The sequence below is a fragment of the Plecotus auritus genome (assembly GCF_963455305.1).
Source record: "Plecotus auritus genome assembly, chromosome: 9".
In the NCBI taxonomy this organism is placed as follows: domain Eukaryota; kingdom Metazoa; phylum Chordata; class Mammalia; order Chiroptera; family Vespertilionidae; genus Plecotus; species Plecotus auritus.
The window spans coordinates 1079114-1099329 of record NC_137783.1 but is presented as its reverse complement, the minus strand read 5'-3'; the positions used below and the strand labels follow the sequence as shown (position 1 = coordinate 1099329).

The following is a 20216-nucleotide window of genomic DNA, read 5'->3' as shown; positions in this document are numbered from 1 at the left end:
CCCCCTGGAGCCCGAGCGGGGGCTCCGAGCCTCCCGGCTGCCTGGCTGCCCCAGGCCGCCTTCCTCAGCTCCCGGGGAGCTCCTCGTCTGGGCCGCCCCGTCTTGAAGTCAGACGTGGTCCCGCCAGGGAGCCCCGGGCCTCCAGCCGGCCGCCCCCCTCAACACGCCCCTCCCCGCGTTGGTCCCTGCCCGCCTCCTCCCGAGGACTTGCAAGGTGGCAGGTGCGGGGTGGCCAGCTCCTCGTCCGGCATCGGGAGCTTGTGAATGAGCACCGAGGCCCCCGGTGAGCCCTCAGCGGCCCTCTGTTAGGGCGTCCGGCCGGGCCTGCTGGGCGCCGTGTCCATCACAGACACGTATGTGTCATACCTGCGGGTCCTGGACAAGAAGGGACTCGCCGAGAAGCCACCCGCCCCTCGGCGTCCGGGTCAGAATGTGTCTCCGAGCCGCCCCGAGGGTGAGGGCTACCAGGTCCCGGCGCTGAGGCACCGCTCGGGGGGGGGGGGGGGGGACGGGAAGCACAGGAGTCGGGGGACCCAGGTCGTTCGCCTCGGCCCCAAATAGGACAGAAAAGCACCGGCTCGCTCTGTCCCGCTGGGGGGCCGGCTCCCGCCGCTCCCCTCCGACCTGCGGGGCCAGGGCCTCCACCCCTCACCGCGGGACGCGCCCTCTGCCCGTGACAGTGAGCACGTGCGGGCACGGACACGCACGGGGATGAAAGCGATGCGGTGGGAGCGGATAGTAGCACGTGGAGGCGCCGTTCGGTATTTTTCCAAAACGTGTTCGGAACGGTCTCTCTCAGACCGCGCCGCCTCGGGGTTCACCTGCTGCGTGAACTCACCTCCTGCCGTCGGACCTGCCTCACGGCTCCTTCCCTTGTCCTAATCGGGGGTGGGAGCGTCCGGCCCGCGGGGGGTGAGGTCCAGGAAAGCATTGGGCCCGGCCCCGCCAAGGCATCGGGGTGAGTCCACCAGAGGTCTGGCCAAAGCGAGGCGCTCGTGCTCAGGGGGATCGTTTGGTGCGGCCTGAGGACGACGCCACCAACATCCGGGGCCTCGGCGGGAACCAGGTGCCCACCGGGACAGGGACCGGTCCCTGGGCGTGGACGGGTACTGTCCTCTCGTTTCGCCCTTCCCCATTTCGTCAGCGTCCCTCCCGCCTCCCCCTGGCTTCTCTCTCCATCCGTTCCTCCTGCCGTCTCTCTGCTCACGGGGCGCGTCTGTGTGAGGGACACCTTGTCCTGCCCACGCCCGTCCCCCTGAGAGGAGCGGACACCTTGTCCTGCCCACGCCCGACCCCTGAGAGGAGCGGACACCTTGTCCTGCCCACGCCCGACCCCCGAGAGGAGCGGACACCTTGTCCTGCCCACGCCCGACCCCTGAGAGGAGCGGACACCTTGTCCTGCCCACGCCCGACCCCTGAGAGGAGCGGACACCTTGTCCTGCCCACGCCCGACCCCTGAGAGGAGCGGACACCTTGTCCTGCCCACGCCCGACCCCCGAGAGGAGCGGACACCTTGTCCTGCCCACGCCCGTCCCCCGAGAGGAGCGGACACCTTGTCCTGCCCACGCCCGTCCCCCTGAGAGGAGCGGACACCTTGTCCTGCCCACGCCCGACCCCCGAGAGGAGCGGACACCTTGTCCTGCCCACGCCCGTCCCCCGAGAGGAGCGGACACCTTGTCCTGCCCACGCCCGTCCCCCCGAGAGGAGCGGACACCTTGTCCTGCCCACGCCCGTCCCCCCGAGAGGAGCGGACACCTTGTCCTGCCCACGCCCGTCCCCCCGAGAGGAGCTGAGCAGGAGCTGAGCAGGAGCGCTTCCCGCCTCGCCCCCAGCGCCCCCAGCTCCTGCTGCAAACCCTTCGCTCTCCCGTCACGGCTTACACGCTTGGTCTTCCGAGAGGCGTGTTCAACGTGGTAACCTTGGACGTCTAGTGTCATTTCCGATCCGGGCACCACGCCCTCGGGAGGTCAAGCTAAATGCTGACCTTCCTTTCCAAGCTCGAGGTCGGTGTTTGGACGCCCACCTTCACCGAGTTTCCTTCACTTTATCCTGAGCAGCTCACGCCTTCAGCCGCAAGCCCCAGGGGGGGCGGGGGGGTGCTCCTCGAGCCCCACCTCCCGGGAGCCGCCCGCACCCGCGGACCGAGCCGGTTTCCTTTGTAGGAAATGAACCTGCGGCCCGTCCCAGCCCCTGACACCGGCGGCCGGCCCATCACCCCGTATCCGTCTCCACCTGGTGGACCACTGACCAGTGGTCGGCAAACTCATCAGTCCACAGAGCCAAATACCAACAGGACAACGACGGACATTTCTTTGGAGAGCCACATTTTTTAAACTTAAACTTCTTCTAACGCCACTTCTTCAAACTAGACTCGCCCAGGCCGTGGTATTTTGTGGAAGAGCCACACTCAAGGGGCCAAAGAGCCGCACGTGGCTCGCGAGCCGCAGTTTGCCGACCACTGCCTTCGGGATTTCCCGCGGCCCCGGCAGTGCCTGGAACCGACAGCACCGCATGGTCACAGGAGGGTCAGCGCTCACTGCTCCGCGGCCATCCATCGCCCTAACCAGCCGTGGGCAAACGACGGCCCGCGGGCCGGATCCGGCTGTTCTATCCGGTTCTCTCGCTCTCCCCTCCGCTCCTTTACTCTGAATGTATATTAGTTCACACAAACACTCCATCCATGCTTTTGTTCCGGCCCTCCGGTCCAGTTGAAGAACCCATGGTGGCCCTCGAGTCAGAAAGTTTGCCCACCCCTGGCCCTAACGCTGGCATGTGGGTGACCCCACGCTCGGATGGCGGGAAACGGCCTTCCGAGTGGCTTTATCATCAGGGGTGACTCTGATTCCCGAAAGTCTCCAACGTCCACCAGCCCCTCCTTTGCCAACGCCGGGGGCTCCTGGGACCACGCCCGCACTATCAGGGGCACCCCGACCCGCGGAGACGTGCGGAACGGGGGGCCATAATAAACTTCCACTTAGCGAAGCCGGTGTTTGCTGGAGACGCCATAAACCACGGGCTGTGGCCCCTAATAATTGTTAATAGGGGGCAATTACGAGCTACCTTGTACCCAGGCCGTTCTGTCCTCCACCGAAATGGGAAAGAAAATCAATCTCGAGAAGCAGTTGGCCCAACCCCCGTGTTCTGAGGACCCACACTTCCTGCTCGTTCAGTTCATGAAGCCGCTCAGATGGTTAGTGTTTTGAGCAACGTTGGTTGCAATAAATAGAAAAGTCGCAGATGTTCTCAAATCTTAGGTCACAGCATCGGGGGGGGTTGGGAGGAGCTGGGAATCCGGCCAGGGGCTCTGGTCATTCTGAGGCAGCTGGTGGAGGAGGGTGGTCGACCTGTCTGGGTTCAGGGCCATCCCCGCCCATGGGCGATGCCACACCTGGTGTAGGGACACCTGGGGCCAGGCTTACCCGTTGCAGCCCCTCCTCCATGATCTTCCCAGGGGAGGGCAGAGATAAGGTGACTGTGACCTTGGGAGAGGTGCCTAATTGGATCAGTTAGGAATGCAAAGGCGGGGTACGCGGCTGTAAGCCACCCAGGCAGGTCTGATTAGAGCCCTTTCCCAGGCCCCTCCCGTTCCAGAACCTCCCGCCTGGGCCTCCACCGACATCCCCTCCCCCTCCCTCCAGCCCTTCACCCAGGTGCCCTCCTGCAGCCCCTGGACTCGACTGCTGCTGCCACTTCTCCTTCCTCATGTAGAGCTAAATTATTGAAAGAAATGTCCGTTTTTACTGTTGTTCACTTACAGATCAGAGGACCCCAATTTCTAGATTCATCCATGAAAGCTTACTAAAGTTATCTGATTTTCCTTGTAGGTAGGATCATATATATTTTTAAAAATACATTTTTATGGATGTCAGAGAGGAAGGGAGAGGGAGAGAGACAGAGAAACATCCATGAGGAGAGAGAATCATGGATCGGCTGCCTCCTGCACGCCCCCCACTGCGGATGGAGCCCGAAACCCGGGCGTGTGCCCTGACCGGGAATTGAACCCTGACCTCCTGGATCCTAAGTTGATGCTCAGCCCCGGAGCCACGCCGGCCGGGCCCTAGGATCATATTTTCCCTTTGTATGGCGGGGACCCTCGTTGCTCCCTAATTACTACTCATCGCTTCTGTGTGAGATTGTGAGTCGGAACCTCTGTGAACACAAAGGTGTTGGAGGTCGTGCCCCCGGGGACGGAGGGCGCTGCGGGGGAAGAGACCGCCAGGCCTGCGGGGCGGAAGTCCAAAAGGGTCTTAAAGACTGACGTCAAGGAGAGAAACAGAGAGAGGAGGAGAGACACAGGGAAACATCGAACTATCTCACACCGATATCCCGCGTGCACTGTGATACAGCCGGAAAATATGGCTCGGGAGACTAGCCAGACCCCAGGGCCCCTGCTTTGTAGCACAGGATGTGGCTTTTATGGGAATCCTAGGACAAATGGCATGTGTCCCGTTTGCTACAAAGAGCGTCTTCAGAGGCAGCAGAATAGCGGCAGAATGAGCCCAACGGGGACAGCTAGTGGTTCCCTCAGATTCTGCATCTGTGCAACGAGCAGGCGCTGGTTTACACAACGGTGAAGGGGCTGCCGGCAGCACATCTGAAAAAAATCAAGAAATGTGCCTGTGGCTGCCTTGCCTGTAAACTCAGCAAATGACAGAAATGAGCATTTCGAGAGAGGACAAAATACCCCGAAAACAGAGGTGTCAGAGCCAGTTCCAGTTGTCACTCAGCCCAGTTCATCCGTTTCTCAAAGGGAAGGAAAAGCTCCCGAGGTACCCAACCCAAAGAAGAAGAGATGTTTCACGTGCAGAAAGGACGTTGGCCTTACCAGGGTTTGACTGCCGACGTGGAAATTCGTTTTGTGGGCCTCCCCGTTCCTCTGACAAGCACAACTGTCCGTATGATTACAAAGCGGAAGCTGCAGAAAAAATCAGAAAAGAGGATCCGGTGGTGGTGGTGGTGGCTGAAAAAATCCGGAGAATATAAATTACCACTCGTGAAGAGACTGAAACTTTGTTTTTATTTCAATATGTCGTAGGAAAACATGAAAGAGCAGGTGCACGGCCGTTTTCCTTTGATGTTCTCCGGAGTTTTACTTTATACTACTTGTCTGTCTTATAATTGATCTTTTAGGATGTTTGGGTGTTTGTTACGGGCAGAATGGGACAGATACAGCCCTACGAAATGTATATGCCCTCCCTTGAATAAAACTGGATGAAAATCTGCATTAAAAAAAAAAAAAGACTGAAGTCAAGGCCGGCCGGCGTGGCTCAGTGATTGGGTGTCGACCTAGGAACCAGGAGGCCAGGGTTCCATCCCCGGTCAGGGCACCACCCCCACTGTGGGGCGCGCAGGAGGCAGCCGATCCACGGTTCTCTCTCATCATGGATGTTTCTCTCTCTCTCTCCCCCTCTCCCTTCTTCTCTGACATCAATAAAAATATATTTTTAAAAAAGAAAGAAAGAAAGTGTCCAGCACATGGTGAGCATGCCCGTGACCAATGTGTGGCAGACAGACAGACAGACAGACAGACGAGGACTTCAGGAACATCAGCGAGGACGTCCACCTTAATGGCCTCCAGGTGAGAGGACCCAGCGAGGGAGGCTGCCATGGAAACCGAGGCCTCCTGAGTGACAGGAAGGCAGCCCGCCCCCTCCTTCCCAGGAGGCACGGCTCCACGGCCAGCGGTCAGGTCTCCCGCCACATCGCTGGGTTAGATCCATCCGGACTGGGAAGGGAGGGGGGCTGCGGTCAAGCCAAAGGAAATGCCCTTGGCCGCCATCAGGAAGCCGTTTCCAAGGCAACCCAGCTCCCCGGCAGCGGGCGGAAGCGTAGGGCTGTGCCCGGTGCTGCCCATTGTCCTCGCCCGGGGCTGGTTTCCTCCGCCAGGCTCTCTGGGCCGGGCTGGGGAGCACAGGAGTCTGGCCGGATGCGGGCGGAGAGGCGGGCGGCGGCGGGGGCCTCTGCGGTGCTTGGCGGCTGAATGTACAGCGCCCTGAGCTCCGTGTGGGCGCCGACCGGCAGGGCACGGGGACCGGCCCCTCCCTCTGCGTGCAGGCCCGGCCCCGCAGGGAGGAGACCGCGGGGACCAGAGAGTCACGGAGGGTCCGGCCACGTGGCTCAGGGGCTGAGCGTCGACCTAGGAACCAGGAGGTCACGGCTCGATCCCCACTCAGGGCACAGGCCCAGGTTGCGGGCTCGAGCCCCAGGAGGGGGCGTGCAGGAGGCAGCCGGTCCATGATTCTCTCATTATTGATGTTTCTCTCTCCTTCTCCCTCTCCCTTCCTCTCTGACATCAATAAAAACATATTTTTTTTAAAAGAAGAAAGTCACAAATGGATGCCCGGGTCCTTGGATGTGCTGTGAAGGGGACACGGGAGCTGTGGGGGGGACACAGGAGCTGGGGGGGAGACATGGGAGCTGGGGGGGGGACACGGGAGCTGGGGGGGGACACAGGAGCTTGGGGGGGACACAGGAGCTGGGGGGGGTACATGGGAGCTGGGGGGGAACACAGGAGCTTGGGGGGGACACAGGAGCTGGGGGGACATGGGAGCTCGGGAGGGGACATGGGAGCTCGGGGGGGACACGGGAGCTGGGGGGGACACGGGAGCTGTGGGGGACACGGGAGCTGGGGGGGACACGGGAGCTGGGGGGACACGGGAGCTGGGGGGGACACGGGAGCTGGGGGGACACGGGAGCTGGGGGGGACACGGGAGCTGGGGGGGGACACGGGAGCTGGGGGGGGACACGGGAGCTGGGGGGGACACGGGAGCTGGGGGGACCCGGGAGCTGGGGGGGACCCGGGAGCTGGGAGGGACACGGGAGCTGGGGGGGACCCGGGAGCTGGGGGGGACCCGGGAGCTGGGGGGGACACGGGAGCTGGGGGGGGACACGGGAGCTGGGGGGGACACGGGAGCTGGGGGGGGACAGGGGAGCTGGGGGGACACGGGAACTGGGGGGGACACAGGAGCTGCGGGGGGGACACGGGAGCTGGGAGGAGAGGGGACACAGGAGCTCGGGGGGGGGACACGGAGCTGGGGGGGACAGGGGAGCTGGGGGGGACATGGGAGCTGCAGGGGGAGGAGACACGGGAGCTGGGGGGGTACACAGGAGCTGGGGGGGGACACTGGAGCTGGGGGGGACACGGGAGCTGGGGGGGACACGGGAGCTGGGGGGGACCCGGGAGCTGGGGGGGACACGGGAACTGGGGGGACACGGGAGCTGGGGGGGACACGGGAGCTGGGGAGGTTCTGGGAGCTGGGGGGGACACTGGAGCTGGGGGGGACACGGGAGCTGGGAGGGACCCGGGAGCTGTGGGGGGGACCCGGGAGCTGTGGGGACACGGGAGCTGTGGGGGGGACACGGGAACTGGGGGGACACGGGAGCTGGGGGGGACCCGGGAGCTGGGGGGGACACGGGAGCGCGGCGGGACTGGGGAGCAGAGGCGCCTCCCAGGGCTGAGAAACCGGGGGTCAGGGTGTGCGCCTCCTCCAGCTGGACCGTCGCCCTGGTCTCCATGTTTAAATATAAAGCCCCCCCACTCCCACGCCACCTCCAGGGCCGTCGCACAGCCCCCCGACTCTGTCACCCCCGCTTCCTCCGCCCACTGGGCGCGGGGCTCACGGGCCTGGCCGCCTCCGTTGGCTCCTCGCGGCCGAGCACAGACCTGACGTCTCCTCAGCGGCTCCCGACCCCTCCACACCCCGTCCCCCTCCCTCGGCTGCCCTGGGCCTGACCCCCTCCCTCGGGTGCGCCCCGGAAAAGGCCAGCTCCTCTCCTCTTCTTGGACTCAGCAGTCGGCCACCTCCTCCTCGTCCTCCTTGAGACCAGGATTCTCTGGAGCTGGGGCCTCCCCCTTTCCACCCCAGAGCCCCCCAGCCCAGCCCCACAGGCTGTACACAGAGACGCAAACGGGGCCACGTCAACGTGGAGCCAGAACGGCCACCGGAGGGGCGCCCGGCACGTCTCGGACTCACAGCCCAAGGCTCCGGAGGCCCCGGCTGCGCGCTCGCTCCGTGTCCCTGAAGGAGTGCCTCGCGCTGAGCCGAGAAGGCAGCTGGCGGCGAGAGTCGGGGGGCTTGGGGGGGGGGGGGTCCCGGAATTCCCTGCTGGGGGACAAGGGCCGGGCACGCAGGCCCTGGGCTCCGCTGGGGTGGCCTGTGGGGTCAGGAATCACAGCGAAGGGACCCCAGGCCGGTGTCCCGTGTTGTGTGTCCCGTGTTGTGTATCCCGTGTTGTGTGCCCTGTGCTGTGTGCCCCATGTTGTGTGCCCCGTGTTGTGTGCCCCGTGTTATATGTCCCGTGTTGTGTGTCCCGTGTTGTGTGCCCTGTATTGTCTCCCGTGTTGTGTGCCCCGTGTTGTGTGCCCCGTGTTGTATGTCCCGTGTTGTGTGCCCCGTGTTGTGTGTCCCGTGCTGTGTGCCCCGTGTTGTGTGCCCCGTGCTGTGTGTCCCGTGCTGTGTGTCCCGTGCTGTGTGCCCCGTGCTGTGTGCCCCGTGCTGTGTGTCCTGTGTTGTGTGTCCCGTGTTGTTAGCAAACACGCAGCAGGTCCAGCCCCGGGGACCGCGCCTCCTGATCGTCAGGAAATGGGGGAGGAAAGGGGAGACGCTGGCAGCGAAGAGGACTGACCAGCGAGCGAAGCCGCAGGGCAGCCACGGGCACCACACAGAGACCCGATGGGCTCCTGTCCTCAGTGGGGCTCCCGCCCCGGGGCCCTGGAATCGCCCCAAATGTCCGAGCGCAGGGAGCCAGGGCCGCGGGCTGCTTCCCGCACGGGCGGGCGGGCGGGCGGGCCACTCCGGAGGCCGAGGCTGCTGCAGACATCCCGACAGCCGCCCATATCCATTCATTTCCCCACGGCCACCTCCTGCAACGCACCCCCCATGGCCCCCGACCCCAGACCCCCGGCCCCCGTGGTAAAGGGCGCTGGACAGTCTGTGCCGAAGCCCCAGCAATCCTGGGCTTCTATTTCAGCAAAAGGAAGAAGCCACAGACAAGCAAATAGTGGAGGGGCTGGCGCCTAAGAGAAGGGCCGCGGAGGCCAGAGGGGAGAGGGGACGGGGAGGCGTGGCCAGCGGTCCCGTCCTCCTGTGCGGGGTGGCGGCAGCGGCAGCTGCCCCTCCGCCCGCCCGCGCTCCGCTCTCCCCGGTCTGGCTCTCACATCCAGGTCCCCTGACACCTCCTCAGTGTTCCCCGAGGTCAGCTCACCCCCTAGTGGCCACGCCTCCGCGTCCTCGCAGCCACAGGGTTTCCCGGAGCTCTGCTCTCCCAGCCCAGCCGGACAGCGGGGCTGCCTGGACACCGGGCCCAGGAGGGAGGTGGCGGCGGCTCGATGAGGAGAGGCAGCCCTGGCCCCCAAAAGCCCCTCGATCCGGTTGGGGCTCTGAGGGACCATCTCCAGGTCAGGGCACTGCCCCCGCCCACACCAAGGTGGGCCGCCTGGAGAGCCACACCGAGCCCCAGCCCATCACGCAGCGCCCCAGGCCTCGTTACTCCAGAACACATTCCCCGCCCGGCCGGTGTGGCTCAGCGGTTGAGGGCTGAGCGGTGACCTAGGCACCAGGAGGTCGGGGTTCAATTCCCGGTCGGGGCACAGGCCCGGGTTGTGGGCTCGGTCCCCAGTGTGGGGCGTGCAGGAGGCAGCCGATCGATGGTTCTCTCTCATCACTGATGTTTCTCTCTCTCTCTCTCTCTCTCCCTCTCCCTTCCTCTCTGAAAGCAATAAAAACATATTTAAAAAGAACAGATTTCCTTCCATGAGAACGTGCGTTTCTGTCGGTGGGAGGGGCGGGTCAGGAAGCTGGCGGGCGGGTCGCGGGAAGCAGGGCGGGAGCCACATGGGAGCCTCGAGGGGGCAGCGGCCATCCTCCCAGCGGCTGCGCCTGGGTTGTGTTTTCATCGCTGGGCGGGGGGGAGGGGGGACTCTGCACGCCGGGGCCCCCGGGGCGCCTCTCCTTGGAAAGTACTCTCTAGAGTCTAGACCACACTCCCGCTCCCCTCTGCCCAGGACGCGTGCCTCGGGGCCGCAGGCCGGGCCAGAGCAGCAGAAGGAGGCCATTCGGGGGAGCAGCAGAAGGAGGCCATTCGGGGAGCAGCAGAAGGAGGCCATTCGGGGGAGCAGCAGAAGGAGGCCGTTCGGGGGAGCAGCAGAAGGAGGCCATTCGGGGGAGCAGCAGAAGGAGGCCATTCGGGGGAGCAGCAGAAGGAGGCCGTTCGGGGGAGCAGCAGAAGGAGGCCATTCGGGGGAGCAGCAGAAGGAGGCCATTCGGGGGAGCAGCAGAAGGAGGCCATTCGGGGAGCAGCAGAAGGAGGCCATTCGGGGGAGCAGCAGAAGGAGGCCATTCGGGGGAGCAGCAGAAGGAGGCCATTCGGGGGAGCAGCAGAAGGAGGCCATTCGGGGAGCAGCAGAAGGAGGCCATTCGGGGGAGCAGCAGAAGGAGGCCGTTCGGGGGAGCAGCAGAAGGAGGCCATTCGGGGGAGCAGCAGAAGGAGGCCATTCGGGGGAGCAGCACCCAGAGTCCGTTCCTGGTGGGACAGGTGCTGCCTGGGGCTCTCGGCGTGTTTGTGAGCCTCCTTTGTTCAGAAATTTGTTTGTTTCTTATGTTAATTAACAGACTTTCGTTTTGGGGGCAGGTTTAGGTTCACAGCAAAACTGAGCAGAAAGTAGAATTCCCAGACTCCCCTAGGCCTGTCCACACAGCCCCCCCCTCACCAGCACCCCTGCAGCGCGCACATTCATCACAGCAGGGGTCCTCAAACTCTTTAAACAGGGGGCCAGTACACTGTCCCTCAGACCGTGGGAGGGCCGGACTATAGTTTAAAAAAAAAAAACTATGAACAAATTCCTATGCGCACTGCGGGCCCGGGACGCGTCGGCTGCTAAGCAGGACAGGCAGCGGCCCCCAGCGGGCCGGATCCATGTCCTCGGCGGGCCGCCTGTGGCCCGCGGGCCGTCGTTTGAGGACGCCTGCATCACAGCGATGAACCCCAACGTGTCATCACCACCAGAGCCGGGCTCATGAGGCCTCCTTCCTCCTGATGTGCGTTCCACGGGCTGGAGAAAATCCACCCTGCCTGAAGAACCCTCTGTGCCGGCGGCCGGGGGCGCAGGGGCTGAGCGTCCGACCCAGGAGCCAGGAGGTCACGGTTTGTTCCCAGTCGGGGCACCGGCCCGGGTGCAGCTCGATCCCCAGTGGGGGGCGTGCAGGAGGCAGCCGGTCCGTGGTCCTCCCTCACCGTGATGTGTCTCTCCCTCGCCCTTCCTCTCGGAGATCAATACAGAATATTTGTAAGAAAAGAATCGGAACCACTTTTCCTCTCACACAACATGTGTTCGCAGCGTTTCCTGCATTTGCTCTTTGCTGATCCTTGGCGGGCTCGACACTGAGGCCGCTGCTTTTTATTTATTTATTTTTATTTTTTTTAAAATATATTTTATTGCTTTTTCACAGAGAGGAAGGGAGAGGGACAGAGCGTTAGAAACATCGATGAGAGAGAAACATCAATCAGCTGCCTCCTGCACACCCCCCACTGGGGATGTGCCCGCAACCAAGGTACATGCCCTTGACCGGAATCGAACCTGGGACCCTTCAGTCTGCAGGCTGACGCTCTATCCACTGAGCCACACCGGTTAGGGCGAGGCCGCTGCTTTTAAACGTTCTGAACACAACAGCGCCTGGTGGCAGGCAGGCCTGCCCCACCCACGTGAGGAAGCCCCGGGTCCGCGTCTGAGTGGGAGCCAGCCCAGCGGGGCCCAGACACGGGACAGATGGGGTCGGAGGCCCCGCAGAACCAGGCCCCGCAGAACCAGGCCCCGCAGAACCGGGTCCAGCGGGGCCCAGACACAGGACAGATGGGGTCGGAGGCCCCGCAGGCTCCCACAGAACCAGGCCCAGCGAGGACCTTCCCGTGTGTGCTTCCAAGGTGCGGGCAGACTTTGATTCCGAGAACCGGCCTCCGGCCCGGCAGGACTCCCTGTGACACAGAACATGGGCCTCCACACAGCACCGGCCACGCGTGCTGCTGCTGCTGCTGCTGCTGCTGCCTTTGGTTTGTGCTGTTCATCCCCCCGCCCCGCCCCGGGGTATTTTCCCATCGATTTTGAGAGAGAGTGAAAGGGAGGGGGAGAGGCAGAGAGAGGAACATCCATGTGAGAAAGACACATGGATGGGTTGCCTCCTGCACACGCCCCAACCAGGGCCGGGGGTCAGACCTGCAACCAAGGTACATGCCCTTGACAGGAATCAAACCCGGGACCCTTCGGTCCGCAGGCCGACGCTCTATCCACTGAGCCACACCAGCCAGGACCAACACCACTGGTTTCAAAACAGGCACAGCTGTCCGAGCAAGCACCCAACCGTCCTCTCAGATGCCAGCGTCAGAGGGCAAGACGCCACGTGGAGGGGGAGACGCCACGTGGAGGGGGAGACGCCACGTGGAGGGGGAGACGCCACGCAGACCGGCTCTGTGGGGAAGGAGGGACCCTCAGCTCCAGCCTGCTGTCAAGGGCACCATCCAAGTGGCGGAGAGCGGGGTCCACAGCCTGCTCCCCAGTGCCCCGGGCAGTCCTGCCCGCTGACCGCCTGCCGGCCACAGGGCAGCCACCTGCTAAGCCACCTGATGCTGCCACACGTCTGCCTCGCCCATCACCACTTCCCGGGAGCCTGGAGCCCACGCTGGCCCCTTCGCCCATCCGTCCCCCCACACACACACCCTCAGGAGCGCCCTGGCCGCGGTGGCACTTGCCCACATGCGGCAGCGCCCACGCGGGGCCGAGGCGGGAGAGGATGCTGGCTCCGGGCGGCGGTTACTTCCCGCGTCAGAGGACAAGCACGGCGCCCACCTCGGCTGATGGGAGCGGAATGGCCGTCGGTCGCCTGGCGGCTCCGGCAGGTGCTGCTGCCGGGACCGTCCTCAGGGCCCAGCTCAGGGGCAGCTCATGGCAACCGCGGCTCCGCCTCGTGGCCGTGCCGTCAGGGTAACCTCCCCCGCCAGGGCGGCGGCACCCGTGACTCCGTTTCAACAGGGGGAGCTGAGGCTCCAGGACATGCGTGTAGCGTCTGCGTTGCTGGGCCTTTATTGCTCACCGGGTGCCGCGTATCGACTCATTTAATCCCCGTGGGGGTGGTCCACGGTTCTCCCCTTTTACAGGCGGGAAAGGCAAAGAGAGGCTGTCCCTGGCTCAGAGGCCACACAGCCAACAACACGCAGGCAGTGGTTAACTCACGTCCACTGGCTCCAAAGCTGTGCTCTTAAAGGAGGGGGGGAGGGGGAGGAGGAGCAGGAGGAGGGGGAGGGGAAGAAGGAGGGGGAAGGGAAGAAGGAGGGGGAGGGGAAGGAGGGGGAGGGGAAGAAGGAGGAGGAAGGGGAAAAGGAGGGGGAGAGGGAGAGGGAGAAGGAGGGGGAGAGGGAGGAGGGGGAGAGAAGGGGGAGGGGAGGAGAAGCGGGAGGAGGGGGAGGGGAAGAAGGAGGGGGAGGGGAAGAAGGAGGGGGAGGGGAAGGAGGGGGAGGGGATGAAGGAGGGGGAGGGGGTGAAGGAGGGGGAGGGGAAGAGAAGGGGAGAGTAGGAGGAGGGGGGTGAGGAGAAGCGGGAGGAGGGGGAGGGGAAGGAGGAGGGGGAGGTGATGAAGGAGGGGGAGGGATGAAGGAGGGGGAGGGGAAGAGAAGGGGAGAGGAGGAGGGGGGAGGGGAGGAGGGGGGAGGGGAGGGGGAGGGAGAGAGAAAGGGGAGAGGGAGGGGGAGGGAGAGGGGAAGGAGAAGGAGGGAGGGGGAGAGAAGGGGGAAGGGGAGGGGGAGGGGGAGAGGGAGGAGGGAGAAGGGGAGGGGGGAGAGGGGGAGGAGAGAAGGGGGAGGGAAAAGGTGAGGGGGAGGGGGAGGGGGAGGGGGAGGGGAAGGAGGAGGAGGGAGGGGGAGAGAAGGGGGAGGGGGAGGGGGAGAAGGCACACATGTCCCGGGAGGGAGGGCCTGTGAAAGCCGCGAGGATGGGTGTGGGGAGCCCCATCCCAGTGCAGCCCCACAAGGCCCAGGGCCCCGGGTCAGCACAGCCGCGTAACCAAGTACATCACGTGCCACCCAGGGTGCGGGGCTGCGTGTCTGAGGCCGTGGACGTCACCGCACACGCAGACAGGCCTCTGGCCCCACCCAGGAGCCCTGGACGCCGGACGTTGTTGCCGAGTGTTTACAGGGACCCAGGCCAGCCGCCCGCCAGCCGGCTCCTTCCAGACCAACCGTCTGCAGCCTCGGAGCCACGACAGGCGGAGAGAGGCTTGGCCGGCTGGCTGACCCCCTCACCCCCCGTGAGCCCCCCCGGACCACCCAGGGAGCAGGCCACGGGCAGAACGGCTGTGGGTGCAGCCCGACGCCACAGGCCACGCTCTGAGTCACCCCCTTTCACGCAGCGAGGGAACGCCAACCCCACGCAGGAGGACTTCCGGCTCCTTCCGGCTCTCGGTCAGCTGAGCGCGGCGTGAGGGCGAGCCGGCCAGCTGCCTCGGGTCAGCACTGACGAGGCCGCTGCCCAATGGTCGCTCCCGCTTTCCCTCCGGACTGGGCCTCCGAGCCTCCCGGGCTCCGAGCCGCCCCGAGCTCCGAGCCGCCCTGGGCGGGAAGGACTACGCTCTCGGCCCAGAGAACTGAGCCTCCACCCAGCCCGAGCCCCTCTGACCCCGACTCCCTGGGACCCGGTCCCTCTGCTCTGGGCGGACCCTGCTCCCAGCCGCGGGGACTCGGGCCTGGGCACACTTCCAAACTCAAATGGTTTCTGTTTTTGATTTTTAATATGTTTTATTGATCTCAGAGAGGAAGGGAGAGAGAAACATCCATGATGAGAGAGACTCATGGATCGGCTGCCTCCTGCACGCCCCCTGCTGGGGATGGAGCCCGCACCCCGGGGAATGTGCCCTGACCGGGAATCGAACCCTGACCTCCGGGTTCACAGGTCGATGCTCAGCCCCCTGAGCCCCGCCAGTGGGTCAAGCTCAAGCTTTGCAACAGGCTTCCGGGCCCAGCTTCCCGACCTCCTGCAGCCTCAGGGCGACAGCGGTGCCTGGAGCTGCCCGAGGCCGGGCCCCTCCAGGGCACTTTGTGGGGAGCCCCGCTCTGCACCCCCAGGCTGACGGTCTGCTTTCTAGTCCAGAGCCCCCGACAACTAGAACCGGCGTCACCCTGCCCGCCCTGGGACGTAGGCAGGGCCGTTCGGGGCCGCGTCCCCGTCTCCTAAGCGTCCGCCTTTCGAAGCAGCCGCTGGCCTGGTCCCGGCCGTGTGGCTCGGCGGCTGGAGCCCTGGCCTGTGCCACTGAACAGACGCGGGTTCGGTTCTGGGCCAAGGGCACAAACCTGGGCACGTGCAAGGAGGCAACCCATGGCTGTCTCTCTCGCATTGATGTTCTCTCTCTCTCTCTCTCCCTCCCCCCCACTTTCCACTGTCTGAAAAGCAACGGGGAAAATATCCTCAGGTGAGGATTAACCAAAAAAATAAAAAAGGAAAGAGTCCTGGCTTCCTGAGCTCGGGGGCGAGGGCCGGGCCAGCCCGCGCTGCATCCCCGCACGCTGAGCCAACCGCGCCTGGCGCAGAGCAGGCCCGGAGCCTCCGCTGACCGGTGGCCGGCGCGCGAGGCCCACAGGCTCTTTGTAGCTTGAGAAGCTCTGATGCGAGCACAGCCGTCCTCACGTCGGATCCCGCGGGCCAGGGCGGCCGAGGGCAGTGGTTCGTGCAGCAGCGAGCCCCCCGGGGGGACTTGGGAATCCTTCTAAGACAGGGGTGGGCAAACTTTTTGACTCGAGGGCCACAACGGGTTCTTAAACTGGACCGGAGGGCCGGAACAAAAGCATGGATGGAGTGTTTGTGTGAACTCATATACATTCAAAGGAAAGGAGCGGAGGGGAGAGTAAGAGAACCGGATAGAACAGCCGGATCCGGCCGGCGGGCCGTCGTTTGCCCACGGCTGCTCTAAGACTTCCGGGCCACCCCGTGTGGACGGTGCGGTTTCGGGAGGAGCCCCTGACGCGGCAATCGCCTCCCCACCCCTCCGCCCGCGGCCGGGAGGGAAGGAAGAGACGCACGCCGGAGGGCAGAGCATGAAGAAGAACTTTAATAGCTGCGTCGGTCACTCCCCTGGGTTCCCGGGTTCCGGGGAGGCGAGTTTGCTCCTGGAGCCACGGCCACCCGCCCGCGGTCCCGGCCGCTCCCTCCTCCTCTGGGTGCCGACTCGGAGGACAGCACGCACGCCCGGTGCCGCGCGGCTCCCGGGCCGCCCTCCCATCCACGCGGCACAAGACGGCCTTCCTGGCACCAGGACGCCGAGCAGGTAGAGAGGCGAGGCCGTCGACGCTCGAGGCAGGAACGGTCCAAGCGGCGAGAGGAAGGGCACTGCGTGCACACGGGCGGGAGGCGGGCCCCTCGCGGGCATCGGTGTGGCCTGCAACCACCCAGGAGGCGGCGGCCGCCCGTGTTCCGGCCGAGCCAGCCGCAGGGCGGCCGACAGCCCTGGGCGGCCCCGGCCCGGCGTCGGGCGCGGAGGGTCTGTGAGGAGCACGCGCCGCTCCCGCTCCCGCCGGCTACGGGTCGATTTCCTCGGGGACCACCGTGAGCATGACGTCCTCGTTGCCCCTGCGGACGACCATGTGGAGGGTGCCCTCCTTACGGATGAGGTCGCTGACGTCGCTGGCGGAGGCCACGGACTGCCCGTTGATGCTGATGATGACGTCCTGCTCCTTGAGGCCGCCGCTGCAACGGGGGACAGCGTGAGGGTCCCGCAGGCCCGCCGCTCCGCCACGGGGCCGGGACGGGTCCCCACACAGCCCTCAGCTCTGCTGCCCCGGCCCGGACGCGCCACAGCCCGTTCCCTCTAGCAGGCCCGGCCGGGTCCCAGCCATCCTCACTGCGGACGCCGACGTTCGACTCGCACGTCCCTTTCATGCATCTTTTCATCTTTAAAATGTTTTCCAACATTTAAAAGTGCAAAACCAACGTTAACCTGCGGGTGGCACAGGAGCAGGCGGCCCCGAAGCCCCGGGCAGCGTGCTGGCCCGTCCGCGCCTCCCTCCCTCTGCACCCGGTCGGTAAGGTGACCCCCGCCTGCTGCCGGCTGAGCTGTTTCCTCGGCAGGACCCCTGCCCGGGGCCTCAGGACCCACCCGCCCGGGGCTCCTAGCGAGTGGACAGCCCTCTCCATCCCGACCCCCCGCCGCCACCCGTGAGGCCAGGGCTCCCGACGGCAGGACGCCCCCTTTTACGGCCGAGTCCTGAGCCGCTCCAGGTCGGACGGCCCGACCGGCAGGACAGACCAGGGACGGCCCACCATCCTGCCCGGGACCCTCACGGTCGCCTGAGCGGACAGGGCCCGGAACCGCAGGAAGTCAGGGAGAGGGAGGACGCTCAGACTCACGCTTCCGCGGGCGTGTCGGGAATGACTTCGATGATGTACGCCCCCGAGACCGCGTCCGGGAAGTCTCGGTGATGGTCCCGCAGCTCCTTGGCCTTGCTGCTTTGGGCGGGGCGGGGGAGGCACCTCGTGAGCTCCGAGCAACACCGCCCTCCTCCTCACAGCCCCCCAAAACCCCCAGCCCCGGCTTCTCCTCCGTCCCTGGTTCTAACATGAAACTCCGGGAGTTCTGGCTCTGCTTCAAGTCGCCAAGACGCAAAGGTTTACTGGGCAACAGCGAGAGGGTTCATCAGTCCATCGGTTGTATTTACTTTACTTATTTTATTTTATTTTACTTTATTATTATGGATGCCAGAGAGGAAGGGAGAGGGAGAGAGAGAGAGAAACATCACTGATGAGAATCACGGACCGGCTGCCTCCTGCACGCCCCACACTGGGGATGGAGCCCACCACCCGGGCCTGTGCGCTGACCGGGCATCGAACCGGGACCTCCTGGTTCCTAGGTCGACCCTCAAGCACGGAGCCCCGCCGGCCGGGCTGCATTGATTTTAGGATGAAGTAGTAGCAGTAGCTGCTCCCCGGGAGGAGGCAGTCCAGGGAGCGGTCGGCTGGCTGGGACCCTCGCCTGCCGCTTGCTCACTGTGTGATCCGGGGCAGCGGCTTCACCTGTCTGGGCCTCACTCTGCTCCAAGGCAGAACAGGGACGGTGCCGTGGCCCGGGACACGCTGGTCCGGAGGGCCGATGGGATCCTCTGGCGGCGGCACGAGGCGTGCCTGGCGCAGCGCGGGCAGGTGGCACACGGCGGCCGGATCCGTCCGGCCCACGTCCCAGCCTCGACACCCACCGGGTCCCCCGGGCCTCACTGCTCGCCCGGTGCGTGCGGCCGCCTCATGCCGACAGCAGGAAACCGGGCCTTCCGAGGCCAGCTCGTCCCAAAGCCACACGCCGGGCGGGAGGCAGCAGAGCTCGGCCAGACCCCCAGAGGCGGCGGCTCACGCCTGCTCCCCGCGGGCCAGGCCGGACGGAGCTGAGAAAGGGACCGGCCTCCGAACACGGATCTAACCTGCACCGTGGGCTCACAACCAACGGAACATACGAACGTCCACACGCGTTCACCAGTGTCGGCCACACCCCTGGTTACGGGGACTCACGCGGTTACGTCAGACTTGGTCACCGAGGGAGGCAAACACCGGCATGTTACGGGCCTGGCGGCCACATGCCTGTCCACCCGCTCCGGGAAAACAAGCCTCACGCGTGGGCCCGCCCGCATTCCAGAGCCACAGCCCACGGGCAGCTGGCGGAGGGCACCCGGGCACTCCCGGAATGTGGGTGGAGGCCCGGCCTGTGGGAGGGACCGGCACCCCCGCCATCTAGGCCTGCCTGCAAAACAAGGCAGAACTTTCTAGAAGGAAGGACCTGCTCGGACGCAGGAACAAACGGAAAGGTGAAAGAAGGGGTCATCCGGCCGGCGGGGCTCAGGGGTTGGGTGTCGACCTGGGAGCCAGGAGGTCAGGGTTCATTCCCGGTCAGGGCCCAGGCCCGGGTGGTGGGCTCCATCCCCGGTGGGGGGCGTGCAGGAGGCAGCTGATCCGTGATTCTCTCTCATCATGGATGTTTCTCTCACTCCCTCTCCCTTCCTCTCTGACATCAACAAGACACATTTTTAAAAAATAAAAATAAAAAGAGGGGCCCGGGATAATGGCCCCTCCTCTCCCTAAAGCGACATACCCCCCCCACCAGAAGCGGGGTCTCCTGGGGCCGCGTGAGGCCCGCCCGTGGGGGCGCCAGCGAGCAGGTTCCTTACATGCAAGACACACGCCTCCCGGGACCCACCTGGACGTGAGCGACAGCATCCGGATGCCGATGTACTTCTTCTTGGTGACGGCTTTGCCTGCGGACGGCAGGGGACGGCAAGTTGGCCCGGGGAACCGGGGGGCGTGCGGCTCCATCAGCCCTCCTCCCCCGCCCCCCCCGCCCCCCCCCCCCCCCGCCTGCAGGTCTCAGCTAAGGGGACATTCCGGCCTCAGGGTCCCCCGGCTGCCCCTCCCCTCACTCCCAGCCTGGCTCGGCCTCGTTTCCCCGGAAGCGCCGCTCCATCCGAAATCACCTGGTTGGTTAGTTTCCTGTCTGCCCCCCCCCACCCGCCCCAGGTAGGAGGTAAACATCACACCTTCAAGGGACCCCCCGCTGGACCCGAGCAGATGGGCCCCGCCCCCCACATTTGGGGCATGAATGACCCCCAATCTCAGCTTCTCAGCAGTGAAGTGGGACTAAATCCCACCTGGCCGGGCCAAGGCCTCATAGGACACATGTGAGGGAGGGGCTGAAGGAGGGAGGGGTCCCCCGAAATCCGGCCGGCACCCATCACCCTGCACGGACGCTCACGGGCCTCAGGCCGCGACTGCAAATCTTTGCGATTGAATCTCGGGGCTCACGACGCGCGCCCCTTCCCGTCCCTGCCGGGTCCCGGATCCCAGGGAGCGGCGCCTCAGGCCTGCACCCGCGCCCCCCTCGCCCCCCGCGTCCCCCCATCACCCCAACCCCCGCCCCGCGGCCGGCCGCTCGCCTTACCTTTGGCCTGTCGGTCGTGCGACTCCGTGAGGAACTTTTTAATCTTATCCGAAGGGATCGCAAAGGCGATGCCGGCGGTCACTTTCAGGGTGTTGATGCCGATCACTTCGCCGTCCTGAAAGGCAAGACGGAATGGCTCACGGACCCACAGGTTTCCCTGAAGATGCTCACAGGGCGGGAGGGGGGTCATGGAAGACGTGGGGGGCTGGCAGGAGGGGCTCCGGGCCGTGGGGGGGGCAGGCGTCATCAGGCAGCTGAGTCTTGCTC

General features: G+C 65.1%; 1 protein-coding gene and 1 pseudogene across 3 annotated transcripts in view; one reads left to right on the top strand and one right to left on the bottom strand.

The window, feature by feature from the left end:
* The first annotated feature begins 4218 nt into the window (after positions 1-4218).
* On the top strand, positions 4219-4983 carry LOC308234111 (AN1-type zinc finger protein 5-like; annotated as a pseudogene). Its single transcript has one exon. The product of its transcript is annotated as an AN1-type zinc finger protein 5-like (transcript).
* An 11080-nt stretch (positions 4984-16063) lies between these two features.
* HTRA1 (HtrA serine peptidase 1) overlaps positions 16064-20216 on the bottom strand; it is a 40384-nt gene continuing 36231 nt past the window's right edge. Inside the window, exons 6-9 of one of the 2 annotated variants that reach the window (XM_080641982.1) lie at positions 19950-20064; positions 19212-19269; positions 17381-17479; positions 16064-16720 (exon numbers count right to left, since the gene is read on the bottom strand). In XM_080641982.1, the coding sequence (XP_080498108.1) occupies positions 16552-16720; positions 17381-17479; positions 19212-19269; positions 19950-20064 (441 nt within the window). In that variant the 3' untranslated portion in view covers positions 16064-16551. The remainder of the gene's footprint in view (positions 16721-17380; positions 17480-19211; positions 19270-19949; positions 20065-20216) is intronic. The other variant, XM_080641983.1, reaches the window with a different exon arrangement.